Below are 25,380 nucleotides of genomic sequence, written 5' to 3' on the forward strand. Positions count from 1 at the left end.
AGGATCTCTGAGCTCACGCATGAAAATCTTTTGTATAACCATTATGCTGTCTCCCCAACTCTTTCCCCAGAGATTCTTTTTTTAAAAAATATTTTATTTATTCATGAAGAATGATAGAAGAGAGAAAGAACCAGATATCATTCTGGTACATGAGGCGCAAAGCACAAGGACCCATGTAAGAATCCCGGTTCAAGCCCCCGGCTTTCCCACCTGCAGGGGAGTCGCTTCACAAGCCGTAAAGCAGGTCTGCAGGTATATTTCTCACCCCCATTCTGGTACATGTGCTGCTGGGGATTGAACTAGGGACCTCATGCTTGAGAGTCCTGTGCTTTATCTGCTGCACCACCTTCCCAGACCCCAGAGATTTTTATCTTTGTTTTAGAAGTCTTTGTTTAGATGACATTACAAGTGAGCCTAATGTAAAATACTTGAGCAAGGGTAAGGGATTTCAGAACCCTGCCCTCAGTTTCTTAAGGAACTCAGCACTACCTCTTCCCTGGAGTCCTGACTAGTATGTCTGATTATAATTTAAAAACCACTCAGTTTACCAGGACTATGTGACCTTTTGAGAGGATTGCTGTTGACCATGGTGGCATAACTGGAACAAAATTACAGGCATCATCTACTTGATTTCATATTTATTTACCAGAGCACTGCTCGGCTCTGGCTTAGGGTGGTGCTGGGGATTGAACCTGGGACTTCAGAGTATCTGCCTCTGCCCCATTGATTCCTAATAGTTTTCTGACTTCAAACATGTGCCTTGTGTTCTGATAACTTCTGTTTGCCGGTGTTAGGATGACAAAGAGACTTTGATGGCAGAATTATCCTCTAGATTGAAAGAATATTCAACTGAAGAGACTGATGCAGAGATCTTGGCATCTGTGGTAAATCATACAGGCATGTTAATAAGGTATCCTTGATTTTGAGGCATTCCCAGATACACGAGTGTGACAACTGGTTACCTCCCATTGCCATCGGATACCTTTGGGTTTGCTTTTGTTTTGATCATTGAGTTAGTATGGTACAAATATTACAACAGTGAGTTGGTACTGGATCTGTGCTGTTTAAACCTAAGCAGCTCATTACTGGCATTTGGTTTTTAGAAACTGTAAATATTTAGCACTTTTTTTATGAGTTTAGGAGTTGCAGCTTGGGAACCACTAAATCAGGATAAAGAGCCCTTGACTTTTCTCAACTTCAGTATCCTTTTTCCTTCCTTTCTTTAGTCGACAGAGAAATTGACAAAGAAGGGGGAGAGAAAGACACCTGTAGCACTGCTTCACCTCTTGTGAAGCTTCCCCCTGTGGGTGGAAGCCAGGGATTTGAGCCTGGGGCCTTGCACTTAGTAATATGTGCTCAGTTGGGTGCACCACTTTTTAAAAAGGTTTATTAGAGGGGCCACATGGTGGCGCACCTGGTTAAATGCACACATTGTAGTGTGCAAGGATCCAGGTTCAAGCATCTGGTCCCCACCTGCAGGGGAAAAGCTTCACAAATGGTGAAGTAGTGCTGCAGGTGTCTCTGTCTCTTCTCTCTCTTTTATTGTAGTTATTGTTGTTATTGATGTCATCAGTTAGGACAGAGAGAAATGGAAAGAGGAGGGGAAGACAGATGGGGAGAGAAAGATAGACACCTGCAGACTTGCTTCACCGCCTGTGAAGCAAACCCCCTGCAGGTGGGGAGCTGGGGGCTTGAACCGGGATCCTTCTGCCGGTCCTTGGCTTTGTGCCACCTGCGCTTAACCCACTGTGCTACTTCCCGACTCCCTCTTTTCTCTCTTTTACAATTTTTTTTTTTTTGGGAGTCGGGCGGTAGCGCAGCAAGTTAAGCGCACATGGTGTGAAGTGCTAGGGCTAGCTTAAGGATCCCGGTTAAAGCCCCCGGCTCCCCACCTTCAGGGGAGTCCCTTCACAAATGATGAAGCAGGTCTGCAGGTGTCTTTTTCTTCCCCTCTGTGTCTTCCCCTTCTCTTTCTATTTCTCTCTGTCCTATCTAACAACGACGACATTAACCACAACAACGATAAAAAACAAGGGCAACAAAAGGAAAAATAAATATTAATTTTTTTCCTCCTATTTATGTATTGGAGACAGTCAGAAATCGAGAGGGGAGGGGGTGATAGAGACAGACACCTGCAACACTGCTTCGCCACTTGCTAAGCTTTCCCCCTACAGGTGGGGCCCAGGGGCTTGAACCTGGGTCCTTGCACATTTTCTCTATCTTCCCCATCCCTCTCAATTTCTCCCTGTATTTCTACAATAATAAATAAAAATATAATTAAGAAAAATTATTAGAGAAAACCACTCTGAATATCACTCTGGCACATGCACTACCAGGAATTGAACTCAGGAGCTCCTGTGTGAGGCTTCAGTACTTTATCCAGTGTACTACGTCCCAGGCCTTCTTGGCACGTTTGAAGCTAGAGATATTGTCAAAAGCTGTTATAAAGACATATAAGACAGGGCCAGGTGGTGGCTCACCTGGTTGAGTGTACATGTCACAATGCGAAAGGACCCAGGTTCAAGTCCCCCAACTTCCACCTGTAGGGGGAAAGCTTTGCAAGTGGTGAAGCAGGGCTGCAGGTGTCTTTCTCTTTCTCCCTCTTTCTCCCCCCCCCCCCCATTTCTGGCTGTCTCTATCCAATAAAGATAATTTAAAAAAAAAGACATAAGATTGACTTGAGGTCAGGTGGTGGCATACCTGGTTGAGTGTACACATTGAGTGCCCACTGTAGGGGGAGCTTCCTAAGTGCTAAAGTAGTGTTGCAGATGTCTCTGTTTCTCTCTCCTCCCTACGTCCACACCCCCTTTTTGATTTCTCTATCTCCATTAAAAAATAATAAAGACATACTGATGAGGGCCAGTAGATAACTCACTCAATAAAGCACACATCATGTGTGAGGACCGAGGCTTAAGCCCTCCCCCAACACATGGGAGCACCCGCGCAGGGGAAGCTTCACAAGCAACAGAGCAGTGCTGTGGTCTTTCTCTTCTTGTCTCTTACCCTTTATCTTTAACAGCAAGAAAGTTCGGCGGGAGCAGTCAAATCATGCAGGCAGCTGGAAGATGGTCATTGTTTATGTGGTGGGTTTGCTATATAAATATATATTACCAGAGCACTGGTCAGCGTTGGCTTGTTGTGTGGGGGATTGAATCTGTGACTTTGGACCCTCGGGCATGGGAGTCTCTCTGCATACCTATTATGTTGTCTCCTCTGCCTGGCTTTGCTTTTCATCATTACGATTACGGTGGGCTGCTGGTGCCAGACAGTTCCTTTTTGTGGAGCAAGAGCCTTGCACATCCATGATTCCATTACTCCAGGGCCTTCTCATTCAGAGAAAGAGATCTCAATTTTGGACTGAGGAGGCAGCATAATGGCTATGCAGAAAACCCTTTTATGCCTGAGGCACCAATCCCCAGCACCTCCATAAGCCAGAGCTGAGCAGCACTTGTAAAAGCAAAGTCACTGCATCAGAACTTCCTCTAGTGGCATAGCAGCTCCTATGTGGTACTGGGGCTCCAGCATGGGCTGTGCCTATAGTAAGGCACATGCCCTATTTGTGAGTTCTCTGTCTCTGATCTGAGGATTCTACTTTAGTGAGTTGAAGTGGGAAGTAACCATTGCTAGTGCACAGGACTTGGAAGCATAAGATCCAGTTTGATCCCTAACCCTGCAAATTTCTGAGTGATGCTCTGATTCTTTCTCATAAAACTATTACTATTTTATTATTATAGTAAGTATTATTTTACTTATTTTAGTGAAATAAGCACTGGCATTTTGTGGTGCTGGGGATTGAACCTGGAATGAACCAACCTTTTAAAAAAATTTTTTTAAATTTATTGGATACACACAGCCAGAGATCGAAAGGGAAGGGAGTGATAGGGGGAGAGAGACAGAGAAACCTGTAACACTGCTTCACCACTTGCAAAGCTTTCCCCATGGAGGTGGGGATTGGGGACGCGAACCTAGGTCCTTGTAACGTGTGTGCTCAACCAGGTGGGCCACCACCCTAAATCTTTTCTAAAGATTTATTTACTGAGTTTTACATGAGACAGGATGAAAGGCCATTCTGATACATGTATTAACAAATAAATAGGTATGTTAGCTTTTTAGATGTGCACACATATTTTTTTAATGTCAAGGTATTTTTTTAAAAATAATTTCTTTTTGTTGCCCTTGTTGTACTTATTATTGTTATTGATGTCATCATTGTTGGATAGGAAAGAGAAATGGAAAGAGGAGGGGGAGAGAAAGACACCTGGAGACCTGCTTCACTGTGAATCGACTCCCCTGCAGGTGGGGAACCTGGGGTTCGGCTCCCCCCCTTTTTTTTTTAACCAGAGCACTCATTAGCTCTGATTTATAGTGGTGCAGGGGATTAAACCTGGGACTGTGGAGCCTCAGGCATGAGAGTCTCTTTGCATAATTATTATGTTATCTACCCTGTATGTTAACTTTTTTAAATAAAATTTCTTAATTTTTTTTTTTTTAGTCCTTTAATTTTATTTATATATATTGGGAAAAGAACCTACGGCTTCAGGAGACTGTTGATACCACAGAGCTGTTGCCTGACCTGATGGGTGTTCGTAATGTATTTTTTTTTATTTATTTATAAAAAGGAAACACTGACAAAACCGTAGGATAAGATGGGTACAACTCTACACAGTTCCCACCACCAGAACTCTGTATCCCATCCCCTCCCCTAATAGCTTTCCTTTTCTTTAACGCTCTGGGAGTATGGACCCAAGATCATATGGGATGCAGAAGTTGGAAGGTCTGGCTTCTGTAATTGCTTCCCACTGAAATTATTTTATAAAGTATTTTTTAATTTATTTATGAGAAAGATAAGAGGAGAGAGAGAACCAGACATCACTCTGGCATATGTGCTGCCGGGGATCGAACACGCAACCTCATGCTTGAGAGTCCAAAGCTTTACCACTGCGCCACCTCCCGGGCCACTATTTTATTTTTTAATGACAGATATAGAAAGATAAAGAGTGCTATCAGCACTGCTCAGTTTTTCAGGAGGACAGGGAGATAATGCATGGGTGAAGTGTAGGACTTGCCAACTTGACCTGGGTTTGACCACTGGGTCATACTGCCAGAGCTGAGTGATGCTCTCATTCTCATAAAAATCTATTGTTAATCTGTGTTTGAATTTTTGCTTACAATTTTTAAATCAGCATGTACTACCTAACATTTCAGGAATTTACATAATTAACAATAGGAAGTACTATGCAGGTGAAGAAGAGATGATATCAGACACTAGACTGGGTAATAAAGTTTGAACATGAGGTTATTCTTTTATATGATAATGCCATATATAGCTTATAGCTGGAAAACTAAAATAAGGCACAAGGGGGCCCAGTTAAGCACACATAGTACCTCTGTCCTATCCAGGAGAAATGGGAAAAATTGGCTGTCAGCAGCCATGGGTTTGTGGTGCCAGCACTGAGTCAAGTGATAACCCTGGGGGCAACTTAAAAAAATAAAAGGCATCAGTGGCAAAACAGGTTTTGCATGTTTGTGCTGACATCTTAGTCTCTTTCGTAAGATATTTTCTAATTTTTTTACCAGAGCACTGCTCAGCTCTGGCTTATGGTGGTGTGTGGGACTGAACCTGGGATTTGGAGCCTCAGGCATGAGAGTCTCTTTGCCAAACCATCATGCTGTCTACTCCCACCCCTTTTTAAAATTTTTTAAATAAAAATTATTGGATAGAGATAGAAATTGAGAGGGCAGGGGGAGATAGATGCTTCTAGGTGGGGACCAGGAGCTTGAATCCCGTTCCTTGTGCACTATAATGTGTGCACTTAACCAGGTGTGACACCACCTGGCTCCAACAGTATTTATTTTTAAATTTTTATTATCTTTATTTATTGTATAGAGAATGGGTAGGGGGAGAAAGGGAGAGAGAAAGACACCTGTTGCACTGCCTAACCACTTGCAAAGCTTTCCCCCTGCAGATGTGGCCCAGGCACTTGAACTCGGGTCCTTGTGCATTGTAACAGGTGTGCCACCACTGGGCCCCTTCTTTCAGAAGATCTTAAGAGAGATGTTGAGATACCTTACCTGGGAGGACACCTGCTTTACCATGTACTCTTCCCAGGTTTGAACCTCCAGTACCCAACATGGGCGTACTCTGGCATGGAGGAAGAGGCTTAAGTGCTGTTACATCTTACCCTTTCTATTTGAAAAAGCAGTGATGCCCAAATTAAAGTAAAGTGAAATTAAAGGTAAGGAACTAGGTTCATTGAGGTGGCTTCCAACTAATCTTTCTTTTATTATCTTTACTTATTGGATAGACAGCCGGAAATCAAAAGGGCTGGGGGAGATAGATAGGAAGAGAAACACCTGATAGGAAGAGAAGACACCTGCAGCCCTGCTTCACCACTCAAAGCTTTCCCCTTGCAGGTAGAAACCGAGACCTCGAACCTGGTCATTGCGCACTGTACCGTGCTCAGCCCCTTTAATCTGTCTTATCCTGTGGTCCCTTGATTCCCAGTCACCTATGAAGCAATCATTGACAAAAGGGATAGGGAGAAAGGGAGTGGTAGCTGAGATAAGGCTATGCAGCCATAGAGTGCAGGGATTCCAAGCATAAGGGCCCATGTTAGACCTATGGCGTTGCATATAACAGAATGTTGTGTGTCTCCTGCCTCTGAAAGGAAAAAAAACAAATAGACCAAAAAAAAAACCAAAAAACAAACAAACAAAAAAACACTCAGTGGCTACATTGCTGGCATTGCATAGAAAAAAAAAAAAAAAAAAAAAAAGCCCAGGAGGGAGTCGGGCAGTAGCGCAGTGGGTTAAGCACAGGTAGCGCAAAGCACAAGGACCTCTGTAAGTATCCTGGTTCTAGCCCCTGGCTCCCCACCTGCAGGGGAGTCACTTCATAGGCAGGCGTCTATCTTTATCTCCCTCTCTGTCTTCCCCATCTCTCAATTTCTCTGTCTTATCCAAAAATTACAACAATAAAAAGACAACTAGGGCAACAAAAGGGAATAAATAAATATTTAAAAATGTGCCCAGGAATGGCAGAGTTACATATGTACAACATGAAGAAAGGTGGTGGTTTCTGTAATTTATATCCCACCCTCCCCCACCCCTTTTTTTTTTTAAACCATAAACCATAGTTTAGCTCTGATTTAGTGTTGTGAGAGACGTAAGATCAAGGGACTTAAGAGATTGTGTAATGGTTATGCAGAAGACTACACCTGAGGCTTTGAGGTCCCAAGTTAAATTCCCAGCACCACCAGAAGCCACAGCTGAGCAGTGCTCTTGGTCTTACTCTCTTTCTCTTTTACCTCTCATTAAAATAAATTGGGACTGGGTTAAGCACCCATAGTGCAAAGGATCCTGGTTTGAGCCCTTGGTTCTCCATTTGCAGGGGGTTTGGTTTGTATGCAGTGAAGCAAGTCTGCAGGTATCTTCCCCTCCTCTCAGTTTCTCTCCTATCCAGTAATAACAATGGAAAAAAGATAGCTGCCAGGAGCAGTGGACAGGGTAAAAAAAATTATTATTATTAATAGATAAAGTTTATCTTTATGATAAAATTCTAAAAGTCCATTTAGGATCTGTAGATTACTCTGAAGGGCAAGTACTGTACCATACATGGAGTCAGGATACCTAACATACATGGTGCTGAGAATCAAGCTTGTGCTCCACATGAGCAACTCCCGTGCTCTGCTCACTGGGCCACCCAGTTTCCTTTACTTTTCAGTCTTGTTGAAAAATCTCTTATTGAATGAGATACCTTACTAAACTAGCAGCATGAGTTGAGGTGGTACTTCCAGTGCCTATTCCCATAATCTTCCCCTTCCACTAATCTTGATGTAGACTATGGTGGAGGGACTAACAAGTGACAGCTGTTCATCTGAGCCCCTGTTTCTAGTCTGCTTTCTAACTGAAAGTTACTAGTGCTTACTGTGTGAAAGGACACCAACTTTATTTTTTTTTCTTTAGATTTTCTTCTAACCAGAGACCGGAGTATAAGCTCAGTTTTGGTATCTCCCCAGTCCATATTTATTTTAGATAGAGGCGGAGAAAGTGAAGGAGACCACAACACCAAAGCTTCCATCACTACAGTGGAAGCTGAGCTTGAACCTGGGTCATGCACATGGCAAAGCAGAACGATACCAAATGAGTTATTTTGTTGGTCCCACAAGCCATTTTAAAGCAACTAGCCTGAGCTGTGATTTTTATGATGAAATCTCAGGGTGGGGAGATAGTATAGTGGTTATGGAAAAAAAAAAGTTAATGCTTGAAGCACCAAAAATTCCAGCTGCAATTCCCAGGACCACCATAAGCCAGAGCTAAACAGTACTCTGGTTTGTTTAAAAAAGGTGGGGGGGTCGTCTAGTGGTAGCACAGTGGGTTAAGTGTATGTGGTGCAAAGCGCAAGGACTGGCGGAAGGATCCTGGTTCGAGCCCCTGGCTCCCCACTTGCCAGGTGGGGGGGAGTTGGAGGGGTCACCTAACAAGAGGTGAAGCAGGTGTCTTTCCCCCTGTCTTCTCAATTTGTCCTATCCAACAACAATATCAATAGCAACAATAAACGACAACAAGGGTAACAAAATGGGGGGGGGGAAAGGCCTCCAGGAACATTGGAGTCATAGTATAGGCACCAAGCCCCAGCAGTAACCCTGGAGGCAAAACAAACAAAAAAAATCTGGACATACTGGAGGCAGCACAGCAGGGACAGACATGGATTTAAATTTATTGTGCTTATTATTTTGTATACAGAAAAATTGAGAGGGAAGTGGGAGATAGGTGAGAGATACTGCACCAAATGGTGGCGCGTCTGAGTGCACATGTTGCAAAGCACAAGTACCTGGGTTCGAGCCCCTAATCCCCATCTGTAGGGGGAAAGCTTTGCGAGTGGTAAAGCAGGACTGCAGATGTCTGTCTCTCTCCCTATCACCCCCTTCTCAATTTCTGGCAGTCTCTATTCAATAAATAAGATAATTAAAAAAAAATCAAAAAAGAAAAGAGGTGAGAGATAACTGCAGACCTACTTCACTCATGAAGCATCCTCTCTGCATGTGGAGGGGAGGGAGTAATGAGTGCACTTAACCAGTGCTCCAGGGCGTGGGGTGGTGGTGGTAGGCTTGAATGTGGATCCTTGCACATTGTGATATATGTGCCACCACCCGGCCCCCAGAACATGGATTTTAGTGTGAGGTTCCTACAGAGTGGCACATTAAGAAAAGATGTAGCATAAAGCACAAGGACCGGTGTAAGGATCCCAGTTCGAGCCCCCGGCTCTCCACCTGCAGGGGAGTCGGCATATAAGAGATGGCTGAAGCCTAGTGAACAAGATGGAGAAAAAGACAGGAGCCAGGTCATGCAGGACCTTATACTGTGGGGACTGGATCTGTTCTTAGCACAACTGGGAGCCATTGGAGAAAAAAAAAATTATTGGTTAGAGGCAGAAATTGAGAGACCTATTTTACTGTTCATGAAGCTTTTCGCCTGCAGATGGGGACCCAGGTACTTGCACGCTAATGTGTGCACTTAGACAGGCGTGCCTGGCCCCTGCCATTGGAGAGCCGCCCCGCCCCCCCCAATTCCCCACTGGAGAGTTTGAAGGACCGGACCAGAGGGTAGCCACATGCACAACTCTGCTCTCCACCTGCAGGGGGAAGGAATGCTTCAGAAGTAGTGAAGCAGGTCTTCAGGTGTCTCTCTCCCATTCTTCTCCCTTCTCAGTTTTCCTCTGTTCTATCAAATAAAAGAAATTAAAAAATGAAAAAAATCTTTTAAAAAAGGCATTTTACATATGTAGCCAGGGAAGTGCCATAGTGCTGGACTCTTCAAGCATGAAGTTCCAAGTTTGAGCCTTGGTGTTGCATTTGCAAGAGTGATGTTCTAGATCACTCTTCCTCTTCTCTGTCTTATTAGTAAATCTTAAAAAAAAAGTTGGGACAGTAGTACAGCAGGTTAAGCGCATGTGGTGCAAGAGCAAGGACCAGCGTAAGGATCCCGGTTCGAGCCCCACCTGCAGGGGAGTCACTTCACAGGCGGTGAAGCAGGTCTGCAGGTGCCTTTCTCTTCCCCTCCTCTCTCCGTTTCTCTCTGTCCTATCCAACAGCTGCGACATCAATAACAACAATAACTACAACAATAAAACAAGGGCAACAAAAGGGAATAAATAAATAAATACAAACAAAAAGTTAAGGGGCTGGGTGGTGGCACACCTGGTAAAATACTCGTTACCATGCACAAGGACCCTGGGTTAAGCCACTGGTCACCACTTCAGGAGGAAAGTTGCATGAGTGGTGGAGCAATGTTGCAGGTATTTCTTCCTCTGTATCTCCCTTGTCCATGTCAATTTCTGTCTCATCTACAAAAAGGGAAAAAGAAAGAAATGGAAAAATATGGCTACCAGGAGTGGTGGATTCATCGTGCAGATACTGAGCTTCAGTGATAACCCTAAGGGAAAACGCTAGAAGAAGAAGTGATAACCCTGGTGTGTGTGTGTGTGTGTGTGTGTAGAATAAGGATGGGGCAGAGTTGTGCTTTTTGGCATATAAGGCCATGGAGATTTCATCAGTTTGTCCCTTGTCCCCACCTATAGGGCTATAACTTCTCTGAGAGGGGGGCATAATGCTCTGGCAGGAGAGCTCATAACTAGAACTCAGATTCTATTGCCATTTCTGGGCTGGGGGTCCACTCAACAGGTGTTGCTAGGAATACAGGTAAGTGCGTGGACTTCTGTGAATGGAGACCCTGACCTCAGTGGCCTGATTAGATCAATATCTAGCTAAGGCTCTGCCCTCTTACAGACCAGAGACTCCTGGTGGCTTAACAGTATTACCTTGCATGAGTGAAGCCCAGGTTCCATTCATACAGCACCACATAAGAAAACAAGTGGTCCAGGTGGTGGCGCAGTGGCTAAGGCATTAGACTCTCAAGGATGAGGTCCTGAGTTCAATCCCTGGCAACACATGTACCAGAATGATGTCTGGTTCTTTCTCTCCCCGTCTTTCTCATTAATAAATAAAATCTTAAAAAAAAACAAAACAGGCATGCAGCTCTCTTACAGCAAAAACAACCAACAACAAAACCCCCACAATTGCACTTAGGCTAATAATAAAACAGGACCTTTGCAAGTGGTGGTGGCTGTATGGGAGGAGCTGAATGAATGTTTAGGGACAGAAGCAATATTTCTTCTGGCACCATGTGGGAGTAAGGTGGGCTGTTACTATAAAGAAGGTTCAGAAAATTTAAAAGGCCACCTGCTCTTTTTTTTTTTTTTCCCCATCTTGCTAGGAATAAGGAGTGGCTGGAAGTGGGGAGTCAGAACATTGGGATCTCAACTTTAGGTGGTTCTTGTCCAGAGGCTCAGTAGGTAGCAGATAAAATCATGGAAGGGGGTAGGTAGATGAAGTGAAGGTTTCTTTGAGATGATGTTGGGGGCACCAAGCAAATGGTAAGACTGAAAGTGAAAGGGCTGGAAGATAATTTACCTGGTAGGAAGCATGCTTTGCCATGTTCACAACCTGTGTTAAAAGCCTGGCATCACATGGAAGTAACAGCACTGGGGGTGCTGTGGTCTCTTTCCTCTGCCTCTGAAATAAAAAGAATGAAAAGTTAGCCTGGAAGTGGTGAAGTTATGCATATGCATATATGACAACATGAAACATTAGGGAGCAGAGAGCTTTTGAATAGCAAGTCACCCAGTTCTTGAAGTCACCCTAAGTCATGTTTTTTTTTTTTTTCCTTTTCTCAACAGAGGACTGCTCAGCTCTAGCTTATGGTGGTGTGGGAGACTGAACCTGGGACATAGGACCCTCAGGCATGAAAGTCTTTTTGTGTAACCAATATGCTACCCCCCTCACCCAGTGTCTAATCAATGAATCAGTCAAGTAAGCAAGCAGACAAGTTGCCTTGGGAAGTGACCCAGTGGCTAAAGCACTGTATCTGCAAATATGAGGTCTTGTATTAAACCCCTGCTTTGGGTCTCTCATTGGTTAAAAAAAAAACATAAAAGGTAGTTTAATGTAGAGTGGGAGCTTTGAAAAGAACAGTGGAGCTGGGGTGGGCCGGGAGGTAGTGCAGTGAGTTAAGTGCACATGGCACGAAGCGCAAGGACTAGTGTAGGGATCTGGGTTTGAGCTTCTGGCACCCCACCTGCAGGGGGTTCGCTTCACAAGCAGTGGTGCAGGTCTTCAGGTGTCTATCTTTTTCTCCCCCTCTATGCCTTCCCCTCTCGATTTTTCTTTGTCCTATCCAACAACAGCAATATAACAACAAGGGCGATAAAATGGGGGAAATTGCCTCCAGGAGCAGTGGATTCCTGGTGGAGCCAACAGCCCCATAGATAACCCTGGAGGCAAAAAAACAAAAAACCCCAATGGAGTCTGGCAGTGGCACACCTGGGTTGATAGCACCTATTACCAGCACAAGGACCTGGGTTCAAGCCCCTGGTTCTCAACTTGCAAGAGGAATGCTTCACAGGTAGTAAAACAGTGCTGTAGATGTCTCTATCCCCCTTCCCTTTCAATTTCTATTCTTTAAATTTTTTAAAAATATTCCCTTTTGTTGCCCCCCCTTTTTATTGTAGTTATTGTTGTCGTTGTTGGATAGGACAGAGAGAAATTGAGGGGAAGATGGGGGGAAAGAAAGACTCCTGTAGACCTGCTTCACAGCGTGTAAAGCGACTCCCCTGCAGCTGGGGAGCCGGTGCTCCAACCGGGGTCCTTATGCCGGTCCTTGCGCTTTGCTCCACCTGCGCTTAACCTGCGGCGCTACTGCCCAACTCCCGTAAAGTGTTTTTTTTTTTTTTTTAAGTGGACTTGAGATGTTCTCTATGTCTACATCATATCTTTGATTTTATTATTGGTTAGAGACAAGAAAGGGGAGAAGGAGATAGACACCTGCAACCCCTCTGCAGGTGAGGACCAGGGGCTTGAACCTGGATCCTTGTGCACTAATGTGAGCCCTTAACCAGGTGTGCCACCTCTTGCACCCCCCCCCCAATATCTTTTCTCCGAGAACAAAAGAAAGATAGACCAAGACTTTTTCAGACAGATTTAGTCTGGGGAGCCCCTTATTTATTTTTTAAAGACTTGTTTATTAATGATGGGGGCAGAATATAGAACCACAGCATCATTCTGGCATTCTGAATGCCAGGAGTCAAACTTGAGACCTCATACTTGAGGATCCAACACTATTCACTGGACCATGGACCCCTTAGTTTAAAATTAAGCAGAGATTGTTCTTTTGGGGATGTGTGCCATTTATTGAATAGAGACAGAATTTGAGGGGGGGGAGAGACACATGCAGCTCTATGTCGCTACTTGTGAAGCTTCCCCCTTGAATATGGGGACCAAGGACGTGAACCCAGGTCCTTGTTCACTGTAGTGTGTGCTTCTAACCAGGTGCGCCATCGCCTGCTCCCATGCCCTGCCCCATTTACTGAACCCTGCCTATGTGGAAGGACGAATTGTCGCATTATGCATCACGCGAAAGCCCTGTGAAATAACGTGCTTAGGTGCCAAAAGTCCCAGGGTTGGAGCTGGATTGTAAATCATGTTCGGCTGTCTTCTAAAGATTGCTTTGCTTTGTTACAGCACTTTTCAGCCCAGGGCTGCTGCTGTTTTGAACTCACTGTTCCATCCTCTGGTCCAGTTTTCAAATTTGCGGCTCTAATGGGGCGAGGGGTGCGGGCTAAAGTCTTCAGGGGCAGAGAGAAAGGCTCAACTCTCAGTACACTTTCCCCAGTTCAGAACTAGAGAGCCGGAGCCTAGTTTCCCGACGGAAGCGGCTGGTGAGAGCTCAGGGGGGCCCGGAAGTTGCGTGTGTCATCCTCTCGCCGGCCTCCCAGACCCGGGTGAGGCCGCCACGGACTGCCCTTTCCTAAGATGGCGTCGAAGATGGGTTCGAGACGCTGGATGCTGCAGCTTCTTATGCAGTTGGGTTCAGTGTTGCTCACACGCTGTCCCTTCTGGGGCTGCTTCAGCCAGCTAATGCTGTACGCTGAGAGGGCCGAGGCGCGCCGGTGAGCTGGCTCACGAGCCGCCCAACGCGGTGGGGGGCGGTACGGCCGGCCGGTCGCTGAAACGGGGGTGCAGTGAGGTTGCGAAGTTGAAGAGGCTTGTTGGGAGGCACTCTCCTCAGCAAGATGTAGAGCACGCATAAATGCTGGGATTCTACCATGAAAAGGGGGTTAGGATGTCGGGTTGGGGGAGCAGTGGAGCTTTGGGGAACGCGAAGGTCTCTGCTCTGCTTCATGCTGTCCTCGTTGCTTCCCCGCGCCCCGGCTGCAGGAAGCCTGACATCCCAGTGCCCTACCTGTACTTCGACATGGGGGCGGCCGTGCTGTGCGCCAGTTTCATGTCCTTTGGAGTGAAGCGACGGTGGTTTGCACTGGGGGCTGCACTCCAGTTGGCCATTAGCACCTACGCTGCCTACATCGGGGGCCAAGTCCACTACGGGGACTGGTTGAAGGTGAGTGTCCTGACAGTAGATGAGACTTCACGAGGGTGACTGATGGGGAGCCAGAGGCCAATTCCTTGGGTCAGTCGGGCAGTACTTACGGCTGAACAGGTAGGTACACTGGAACACTTTAAAAAACTGATCCTGTTGCCCGGGAGGTGGCGCTGTGGGCAAAGATTTGGGCTTAAATGGCTATGCAGAAACTCCTGCGGAGGCTCCAAAGACCTTGGTTCAGTCCCCTGCCAGAACTGGGGTGGGGTGGTGGCGGTGTGTGTAATGATGATGCAAAGAGACTCTCATGCCTGAGTCTCTGAAGTCCCAGGTTCAATTCCCCTGCGCCACCATAAGTCAGAGCTAAGCAGTACTCTGGTGAAAATCAATCAAGATATAAATGGGGGGGGGGGGCGCGGGTGGTGCCGCACCTGGTTGAGCGCACATGTTAAAATGCGCAAGGACCTGGGTTCAAGCCCCCAGTTTCCACCTACAGGGGGAAAACTTCATGAGTGGTGAAGCAGGTCTGCAGGTGTCTGTCTCTCTCCCTCACTATCACCCTCTTCCCTCTCGATTTCTGGCTGTCTCTATTAAATAAAGATAATAAAATTTTAAAAAGATTTGGGCATGCAACTGTGAAGGCCTTTGACACTGATAGTTCAGACTGATATTTCTAGGTCTCTTTCCTTCTTACATTTGATAGGACAGAGAGTTTAGAAGAGAGGGGGTGTGGGGCCAGGTGGTGGCACACCTGGTTAACTGGTTAAGCATTTACATTACAGTGATCAAAGACCCAGGGAAAGCTTCATGAGCAGTGGAGTGGACTGCAGGTGTCTGTCACTCTCCTTTACCTCCCCCTCTTAATTTCTCTTTATCCAATAATAAATAATAATTAGAGACATGTGCAGCCCTGTTCACTGCTCATGCAGCTTCCGCCTGCAGGTGGTGGAGCAGGGGTTTGAACTTAGATTCTTTTATTTTTTTATTTTTTTTTATTTTTTATTTTTATTTTTTTATATTTATTTATTTACTCCCTTTTGTTGCCCTTGGGGTTTTTTTTTTTTTTTCACTTTATTTTTTATTTATTTATTTTTTACATGCATAACATTCCCCAGATTCCCATTTAGCAATAAAACCCCCACTATTTCATTCATCATTTTTCATGGACCTGTATTCTCCCCACCCACCCACCCACCCCAGAGTCTTTTACTTTGGTGTAATACTCCAATTCCATTTCAGGTTCGACTTGTGTTTTCTTTTCTAATCTTGTTTTTCAACTTCGGCCTGAGAGTGAGATCATCCCATATTCATCCTTCTGTTTCTGACTTATTTCACTCAACATGATTTTTTCAAGGTCCATCCAAGATCGGCTGAAAACGGTGAAGTCACCATTTTTTACAACTGAGTAGTATTCCATTGTGTATATATACCACAACTTGCTCTGAATGACTCTGAAAATGTCCAATAGTTCTAGGTTATCTATCTCTTCATTTAGCTCCCTTATGTCTTTACTGATTTTCTTCCTGGATGATCTGTCAAGTTGAGATAGTGGGGTGTTGAAGTCCCCTACTATGATTGTGTTACTGTTAATATATTGCTGTAGCTCTTTCAGTAGAAGTTTGATGTATTTAGATGGCTTCTCATTGGGTGCATAGATATTAATAATTGTTAAGTCCTCTTGATTGACTGATCCTCTGAGCATTAAGTAGTGTCCATTCCTATCTTTTTTAATCTTATGTATTTTAAAGTCTATCATGTCAGATATGAGAATAGCTGTTCCTGCCCTTTTTTGTGGGCCATTGGCTTGAATGATAGTTTTCCATCCTTTCACTTTAAGTCTGTGTTTGTCTTGTTGCGTTAGGTGAGTTTCCTGTAGACAACATATTGTTGGGTTGTGTTTTCTGATCCATCTTCCTACTCTGTGTCTTTTAATAGGTGAATTCAGGCCATTCACATTTATTGATATCAAAGATTGAAGATATTTTAACGCCATTCTTGTAGAGTTTTAGAGTGTTTTGATATATGTTCTATTTGTGGTGGTCTGGTTGTTTATAGGAAACCTTTCAGAACTTCTTTCAAGGCAGGCTTGGTGATGGTTGCTTCCTTCAACTGTTGCTTGTCTGAGAAGGTTTTGATGCTTCCATCTAGTCTGAATGACAGTCTAGCAGGATATAGTATTCTTGGCTGAAAGCCTTTCTCATTGAGCACTCGATAGATATCTTGCCATTCTCTTCTGGCCTGTAGTGTTTGTATGGAGAAGTCTGCTGCTAATCTTATGGGTTTTCCTTTGTAGGTGACTCTTTGTTTTTCTCTTGCAGCCTTGAGGATCCTTTCTTTATCCTTATTCCTTTCCAATCTAAGTATGACATGTCTTGGTGTCTTTAGGTCTGGGTTAATTCTGTTTGGGACCCTCTGGGCTTCTTGAATCTTTATGTCTTTGGTGTTGTCTAGACTAGAGAAATTTTCAGCTATTATGGCCTGGAGAACGCTTTCTTCCTCCCCTTCTCTTTCTTCCTCTGGTAAGCCAATAATGCGTATATTGTTTCTTTTGAAGTCATCCCATAGGACTCTGTTGTTGTTTTCAGCATCTCTTAATCTCTTTTTGAGATCTCTTACTTCTTTTTTAGTTGTCTCTAATTCATCCTCAATCTTGCTAATTCTGTCTTCAGCCTCATTGATTCTATTCTCTCTGCCCTCTACTGCTTTCTGGAGTTCATCTATTTTGTTGCCCTGCTCTGATACTGTTTTAGCTTGTTCAGCTAGTTGCCTTCTTAGCTCAGCAATTTCAGCTTTCAGCTCTCTAATAACCATGAGATAATTAGAATTTTCTTCCATATTCTCATTTGTTGTTCCTGCATTTCTGATTACAATTTTTTCAAATTCTTTACTCACTCCTGTTATTATTTCCTTAGCTAATGTTTGGATGTTGAACTCGTTGTTTTGTGCTTTGCCCTCTGGAGGACTTTTAGCTGGACTCTTGTCCTGGTTCGAGTCTCCATTATTTTTTCTTGTTGTTTTAACCATTTTATATAAGTTAAGAGGTTTTTCAATCCCTGAGTTGGAGTTCAGTGGTGTAAAAGCCTTTTTTTTTCCCCCTGTAGGCTATGGTAGCCTGAGGGCTTTTAAACTATCAATAGGCTTCTTGGCTTAATCAATGACTCCTGACCAAGAGATAAAGCAGGGTGTGGCAGAGGTAATCCAGTGGTTATGCAAAGAGACTTTCACAGCCCTTCAGCTATGCCACCGAGGTATAGGTCTTCTCCTGAGTTTCCCGGTTAGATCTCTGTGCCCTGGTGTCCCTCCCTGTTGCTGCTCCAGATTCTGAGGGTAGTAGCAATGGGGACTCAGAGTTGTACTTGGTGAGTCTCTGGGGAGTCCTTTCCTCCCTTCAGCTGTCCCCTTGTTGGTGGAGCAGACTGGTGGTGGTGTCTCCACTGACAAACTGTCGAACTGTTAGCAGTCACTTAATCTCTCCTTAGGCCCCTCTCTCCTCTCTGTCACCAGCCACGCGTGTTTGTACTCACGGGTGATTTACTGGGTTTCTGTGGTCATTCTAGTCCTGTCTTGTTTCGGTCCGGGTGGTCTCCTTTGGTATTCCTAGTTCAGATTCTTTTATTTTTAAAAAATATTATATTTTATTAAAGAAAAAAAATAAGAGAAGAGAGGGAAAGAACCAGACATCACTCTGGCACATGTGCTGCTGGGGATTGAACTCAGAACCTCATGCTTGATAGTTCAGTGCTTTATCCATTGTGCCACCTCCTGGACCATTTATTTTATTTATTAGGTAGAGCCAGAGAGAAATTAGAGGGGAGATGGAGGTAGAGAGGGAAAGAGACAAGAAAGACACCTGCAGCCTAGCTTCACCACTCGTGAAGCTTTCTCTCTTGAGGTGGGGACCAGGGGCTTGAACCTGGGTCCTTGCACACTATAACATATGGGCTTAACCAGGTGCGCCACCTCCTGGCCACCTGAACTTATATTCTTGTATGTGCACAACCAGGCTCACTGATTCTGGCCACCAATAAACAAATCTTAGAATAGATCTGGTGGGGGTATAGCATAATGGTTATGCAAAGAGACTTTCATGCCTGAGGCTCTCAAGTCCCAGGTTCAATACCCCACACTACCATAAGCCAGAGCTGAGCAGTGCTCTGGTAAAATAAGAAGAAAAAAAAAAAATCCCCCAGATTTCTGGATATTATTACAAACTAAGAATGGAAGGAACTTTAGACCATACAAGGCATTATCTTTTCATTATTACAAAAAAGAAAAAAAAAAAAACATTTATTAATGAGAGAGATAGAGAAAGAGAATCATAGCATCACTCCAGCACATGTGCTGTGGGGGATTGAATTTGGGACCTCATGCTTGAGAGTCCAGTCTTTTATCCACTGCACCACTTCCCAGACTAGTCTTTATTTTAAAGGTATTATTTATTTACTTACGTATCGCTACCAGAACACTGCTCAGCTCTGGTTTATGGTGGTATCAAATCTGGGACTTCAGAGCTTTAGGCATGAAAGTCTTTTGCATAATCAGCATGTTATCTCCTCTGCCTACTCAAGGCTTTCTTTCTGAATATAGAAACTGAATTCCAGAGGTGGGAAGCATGCTTTTCCAAAGCCACACTATTATTAGCTTTATTGCTGGGACCAGGACCCATGTCATTTGATGCCCAGAACCCTTTAAACACTTAGTTTAACTTTAGGATCAGAGTGCAGTGAGCCCTTTGAAAGTACCTGATCCATTCATCTGATTTCATGAAATTTAATCCATCTTAGTGGAGCATTTAAACCTGTAAATGACAAACCTATGCCAGTCACAATGGCACTGCTCTTAAGAAGCGAACTGCTGGTTTAGCAGGGGAGGCAAGTGTGTGAAAGGCTATGGGATAGTAGCATAAATAGCTTGTTTATTTTTTCCAACTCCAATATCAAAAACTTTTTTCCCCCTCTTTTCTTCTTTAAATTTACTCTGGGGCTTTTATTGCTTTGTAATTTTTCAAATAGAAAAAATGAGAGGGAATGGGGTAGATATCTTTTTTTTTTATATAAAATTAATTTATTTACCCTCTTTTGTTGCCCTTGTTGTTTTATTGTTGTAGTTATTATTGTTGTTATTGATGTTGTAGTTGTTGGATAGGACCGAGAGAAATGGAGAGAGGAGGGGAAGACAGAGAGAAGGAGAGAAAGATAAGACACCTGAAGACCTGCTTCACTGCTTCTGAAGTGACTCCCTTGCAAGTAGGGAGCTGAGGGTTTGAACCGGGATCTTTCCACCAGTCCTTGTGCTTTGCTCCATGTGCGTTTAACCTGTTGTGTTACTGCCCGACTCCCGGGTAGATATCTTAACGGTTATACAAAAAAGACTATCATTCCTGAGGCCCTGAGGTCCCAGATTCAATCCCCTGTACCACCATAAGCCAGAGCTGAGCAGTGCTCTGAAGAGAGAGAGGGAGAGAGAGAGAAAAAAAGAAATAAAATGAGAGAGTGAGAGGGGGCAGGGGTAGATAGCATAATGGTTATACAAAGAGACTGTCGTGCCTGAGGCTCAAGAGTCCCAGGTTCAATCCCCTGGACCACCATAAACCAGAGCTGAGCAGTGCTCTGGTAAAAATAAATAAAATTTGGGAGTTGGGCAGTAGCGCAGCAGGTTAAGTGCACTTGGTGCGAAGTGCAGGGACCGGTGTAAGGATCCCGGTTCAAGCCCCTGGCTCCCCACCTGCAAGGGAGACACTTTACAGGCAGTGAGGCAGGTCTGCAGGTGTCTTTCTCACCCTCTCTGTCTTCCCCTCCTCTCTCCATTTCTCTCTGTCCTATCCAACAACAATGTCATCAATAACAACAACTACAGCAACAATAAACAAGAGCAACAAAAGGGTAAATAAATTAATTAAATTTAAAAAAAAAAGAATGAGAGGGAGTGAAACCAAAGCTTCCTTTAATGTGGTGAAGGCTATACTTCACCCTTTGTTGTGCACATGGTAAAGCAGAACATGAGAAGAGAACCTCTAAAGCAGAACCTCTACGTGAGGTTTTTTGTTTGTTTGTTTTTGTCTTTTTTTTAAACTCCATTTTTTAAATTAAATTTAATTTGATTTATAAAAAGGAAACACTGACAAAACCATAGGATATGAGGGGTACAACTCCACATAGCTTTCCTATTCTTTAACCCTCTGGGAGTATGGATCCAGGGTAATTGTGGGATGCAGAAGGTGGAAGGTCTGGCTTCTGTAATTGCTTCCCCGCTGAACATGGGTGTTGACAGGTCAATCCATACACCCAGCCTGTCTCTCTCTTTCCCTAGTGGGGAAGGGCTCTGGGGAATCTGAGCTCTAGGATACCTTGGTGGGGTTTTCTGTCCAGGGAAGTCTGGTGGCATCATGCTAGCATCTGGAACCTGGTGGCTGAAAGAGACTTAACATATAAAGCCAAACAAATTGTTGACTAATCATGAACCTAAAGGCTGGAGTAGTGCAGATGAAGAGTTGCAGGGGTGGGATCTCCATTTTGTAGATAGCTAGTAGGCATATTTTAGTTATATTCCAATGGGCCTGTGGCTATACTAGTTTTTTTTTTCCCCTGAGCCTGAAATCTGATATGCAGATGGATCCACATTTTTGTCTGGGGAGATGATGTCATGGCTGGAAAAAGGACCAGAAAGCTGGTTCAGGGAAAAGAATAGCTCCCAAATATGGGAAAGTGTATAAATATTATTGACTGTAAACCCCATTGATTTGATGTGATCTGGGGCCCATATTCAGCTTAGGGAGCCTATGTGACCTCTGCATCCCTGTAGATCTGAGCTCACATTCTGTGGTCATGAGTAGGAAATTCCAAGCTGCCCCAATATCAGGACCCATCTTCCTCAGGTGTAGCATAGGGTATGTTGTCCAGCCTCCCTTTGGGGGATGGAATATTCTCTACTGTTGTTAATCCAAGTTGAGGCCAAGGTCCTGTGGGGGCCCACAAAGGGGTCTGTTTTGTTGTTCCTGATAGAGATGACCGGTAACAATGGAGAGAGGGATTTATTTGAGGTCTAGGCCCATCATGTCTGTTTGGGAATCTCAAGACTCCCCAAATAGGGCCCCAGCTTTTTAATTTTTTTAATTTTTTTTTATCTCCCTCTTCCCTAGTCTACTGCAGTTCTTTTGGTTGTTTTGTTTTGATAAGAGGCAGAAATTGAGAGGGATGGGGGGAGACAGACACCTGCAGACTTGTTTCTCTGCTTGCGAAGTCCCCTATAGGTGGGGCCTGGAGGCTTGAGCCCAGGTCCTTGTGTGCACTCAGTCAGGTATGCCACCACCTGACTCCTCAGTAACTTTTTTAAAAAAATATTTTAAAAAATATTTATTTTCCCTTTTGTTGCCCATGTTGTTTTATTGTTGTAGTTATTGTTGTTGTTGATGTCGTTGTAGTTGGATAGGACAGAGAAAATTGGAAAGAGGACAGGAAGACAGGCGGAGAGAAAGATAGACACCTGCAGACCTGCTTCACCGCCTGTGAAGCGACTCCCCTGCAGGTGGGGAGCCAGGGGCTCGAACCAGGATCCTTATGCTGGTCCTTGTTCTTTGCGCCACCTCCACTTAACCTGCTGTGCTACCGCCCAACTCCCCCCTCAGTAACTTTTTTGTGTGAAATAGACTAAACTGTATGAAGGAGAGAGTGTTGGGATTTGAGTCTACAGGCCTGGGAGTGAAGACTGGACTTAGGTTCTGCTACTTTCTCTAGGACCTGGGATAGCTTTTGTTCTTTTCTTTATTTTATTATGACTTATTATTTTTTTCCCTCCAGGGTTATTGCTGGGCTCGGTGCCTGCACCATGAATCCACCGCTCCTGGAGGCCATTTTTCCCCCTTTTGTTGCCCTTGTTGTTGTAGCCTCGCAGTGGTTATCATTATTGCCATTGTTGTTGTCGTCGTTGTTGGATAGGACAGAGAGAAATGGAGAGAGGAGGGGAAGACAGAGAGGGGGAGAGAAAGACAGACACCTGCAGACCTACTTCACCGCCTGTGAAGCGACTCCCCTGCAGGTGGGGAACCAGGGGCTCAAACCGGGAACCTTACGCCGGTCCCTGCGCTTTGAGCCACATGCGCTTAACCCACTACGCCACCGCCCGACCCCTTATTATGACTTATTTTTACCAGAGCATTACTCAACTCTGGTTTATGTTAGTGCCTGGGACTGAACCTGGGACTTGGGAGCCTCAGGCATGAAAGCCTTTTAGCATAACCATTATGGTATTTCCTCAGCCCTGGGATAGTTTTCTTATACCCTCTGGGATTAACCCATTTTTGATAACAAGTATTCCCTATTTCTGCTGTACTGGCACATTGGACTTGGATATGGTGAGATGGTTCATCAGATGAAATGGGATGTTTAAAGATAGGTAGGCCTGTACTCTGGACAACTGGGAGAAATGTGGTGTCTGGCTGCAGTTTCTGACTGGGGTTTTCTTGCCTTGACCTAGGTCCGTATGTACTCACGCACAGTTGCCATCATTGGTGGCTTTCTTGTGCTGGCCAGTGGCGCTGGGGAGCTCTATCGCCGGAAACCCCGAAGTCGTTCACTTCAGTCTACTGGCCAGGTGTTTCTGGGCATCTACCTCATCTGTGTGGTAGGTTGGGGCACTGTTGACTAGAACTGCTTGACTGAGAGGGAGATGTGAGATCATGGCTGACTGAACCTATGGAGGTGGGACAGAAAGGCCTTGCACATTGCCTCTGGGACTTGCCCTAGCCAGTTTGTGAACATCAAGGCCCCTCCAAGTGCTTAATCCGGTTGAGAATCCCTCCTAGTATTACTGTTACCAAGGAAAAAAGAGGTTAGATGGACCATTCAGCCCCAAATCTGAGTGCCAGGAAAACAAGTTAGACTGGTTTTTTTTTTTTTTTAATTAATTTTTTTTTCATATTTTCCCTTTTGTTGCCCTTGTTTTTTATTGTTGTTGTAGTTATCATTGTAGCTGTTATTGATATTGTCGTTGTTAGATAGGGAAGAGAGAAATGGAGAGAGGAGGGGAAGACAGAGAGGGGGAGAGAAAGACACCTGCAGACCTGAAGTGACTCCCCTGCAGGTGGGGAGCCAGGGGCTCGAACCCAGATTCTTATGCTGGTCCTTGCGCTTAGCGCCACATGCGCTTAACCTGCTGCGCTACCACCCGACTCCCTAGATTGGTTCTTTTATGGCTCCAACCTCCAGAAGAATGGGACAGTGATCAAAGGTGAGACTGAGTAGCGTTTGGCTCTAGTTAGGGCTGATGAGGGTTTCCTATAATATCCAGTTCTGCCCTTCCCTGTTGTGGGGGGGAAGGTAGGTAGGTGGGGGCACGATTACTTGTCTTCATCTTAGTTAGTAATCATCTTGTCCTATGCATGGAGTTATGGAATCGGAGGTTGGAACAACCACCCCACTTCTCCCCCATGGAGATATATTTCTTCCCTTCTGAGCCCCTAAGGTGAGAAGAGACAGAGGCCCTAACCTCCTAGAGTTCCCTACCTAGTCTGAGGAGACAGGCCCTACTCTCAGACCACCTCAAGTCTGAGAGGAAGGCCAGAAGCTCTTCTTGCAGGAGCTAACCTGCAAGTGCCATCTCTGAGATGACCTGCCCCAGACAGGCTCCTTAGCCCTTTGGAGAATCTTAGATGATGTTGTCTTTCTAGGCCTACTCACTGCAGCACAGTAAGGAGGACCGGCTAGCCTATCTGAATCATCTTCCAGGAGGGGAGTTAATGATCCAGCTCTTCTTTGTGCTCTATGGAGTCCTGGCGCTGGCTTTTCTGTCAGGATACTATGTGACCCTGGCTGCCCAGATCCTGGCTGTACTGCTGCCCCCAGTCATGCTGCTCATCGATGGCAATGTTGCCTATTGGCACAACACCCGGCGTGTAGAGTTTTGGAACCAGATGAAGCTCCTTGGAGAGAGTGTGGGCATCTTTGGGGCTGCTGTCATCCTGGCCACTGATGGCTGAGTTGTGTGGCTGGAGGCTGAGATGGGTACAGGGAGCCACTGAAGGCCACCTTTCCTTCTTCCTTACTGGCCCAGTTGCTGTTTATTTATGCGTTTGGGGCGGTTATTTGTTTAATCTTCTACTTTGTGTATGTGTGTGTTGGTAAGAAGCAGATCTCTTCCACAATTCTTGGGCTTAGCCTTTGAGTGGGTAGGAGTCCTGAGGATGATGCCTTACAGGTTGTTTGTTTTTCCTGTTTATTAGGGAGAAAACTGACACCAATTGCTCTACCAGGTCTCTTATCCCTAAGAAATGAGTTAAGGCAGTGCTAGTGTAGGGTTACTAAGAGTGGTCAAGAACCAGAAGTGAGGTGATATGGGGTGGGGGAAAGTCCTTTTGAACATGGCAGATGCAGCTAGGCTTTGCAGTGTTTCTTGAAGACTGGGAGTAGTGAGTATGCCTGTTGACTCCTGGATCAGGCACCAGATGAGCAGAGGAGCCAGGTGCCATGGCAGTCACATGGGTTCTCAGGGCATGCCAGGAAGAGAAACTGCACTAGTTGTCACACACCTTGAGAGCAGAGCAGGCCAGTTACCTCTGGGACTCACAGGGGTGGGGCAACCAGTGACCAGCTTCCTACCTCCTACTGTTTCCATTTCCAGCTCCATGGTGGCCTGGTGGGATAGGTGCCTTCCTGGTTAAAGTGGGTATCCTCCCAAACACTAGACCACACAGTCCTTTGAAAATAAAACATTTTATAGACATTTGGCTTTGCATCATTCTTCCTGTGGGGCACTTTGCAGTGACTGGGCTCAGTGTTGGATTTTGAAAGACTGTATCTGAGTAGGCCCTGCTTTGGTCCTCCTGTGACCTTCCCTCTTTTCTGAGTTTCCAGTCCTTGACTCTTTTTTCAAGAATCTCCTAATCCTCCCTGTAGTATATGCTTTTCGGCCTTTCACTCAGTTCCTCTTGTCAGTACTCGCCTTTTCCTCACA

At 44.9% G+C, this 25,380-nt stretch overlaps 1 protein-coding gene across 1 annotated transcript; it reads left to right on the forward strand.

The window, feature by feature from the left end:
- The first annotated feature begins 13,810 nt into the window (after window positions 1-13,810).
- On the forward strand, window positions 13,811-25,149 carry TMEM101 (transmembrane protein 101). Its single transcript, XM_007531834.3, has 4 exons — window positions 13,811-14,005; window positions 14,274-14,454; window positions 22,906-23,052; window positions 24,098-25,149. The coding sequence occupies exons 1-4, from the start codon at window positions 13,869-13,871 to the stop codon at window positions 24,404-24,406; spliced, it is 774 nt and encodes a 257-aa protein (XP_007531896.1). The 5' UTR covers window positions 13,811-13,868; the 3' UTR covers window positions 24,407-25,149.
- Window positions 25,150-25,380: the final 231 nt, after the last annotated feature.

Source organism: Erinaceus europaeus, chromosome 12 (assembly GCF_950295315.1).
Source record: "Erinaceus europaeus chromosome 12, mEriEur2.1, whole genome shotgun sequence".
Taxonomy (NCBI): Eukaryota; Metazoa; Chordata; class Mammalia; order Eulipotyphla; family Erinaceidae; genus Erinaceus; species Erinaceus europaeus.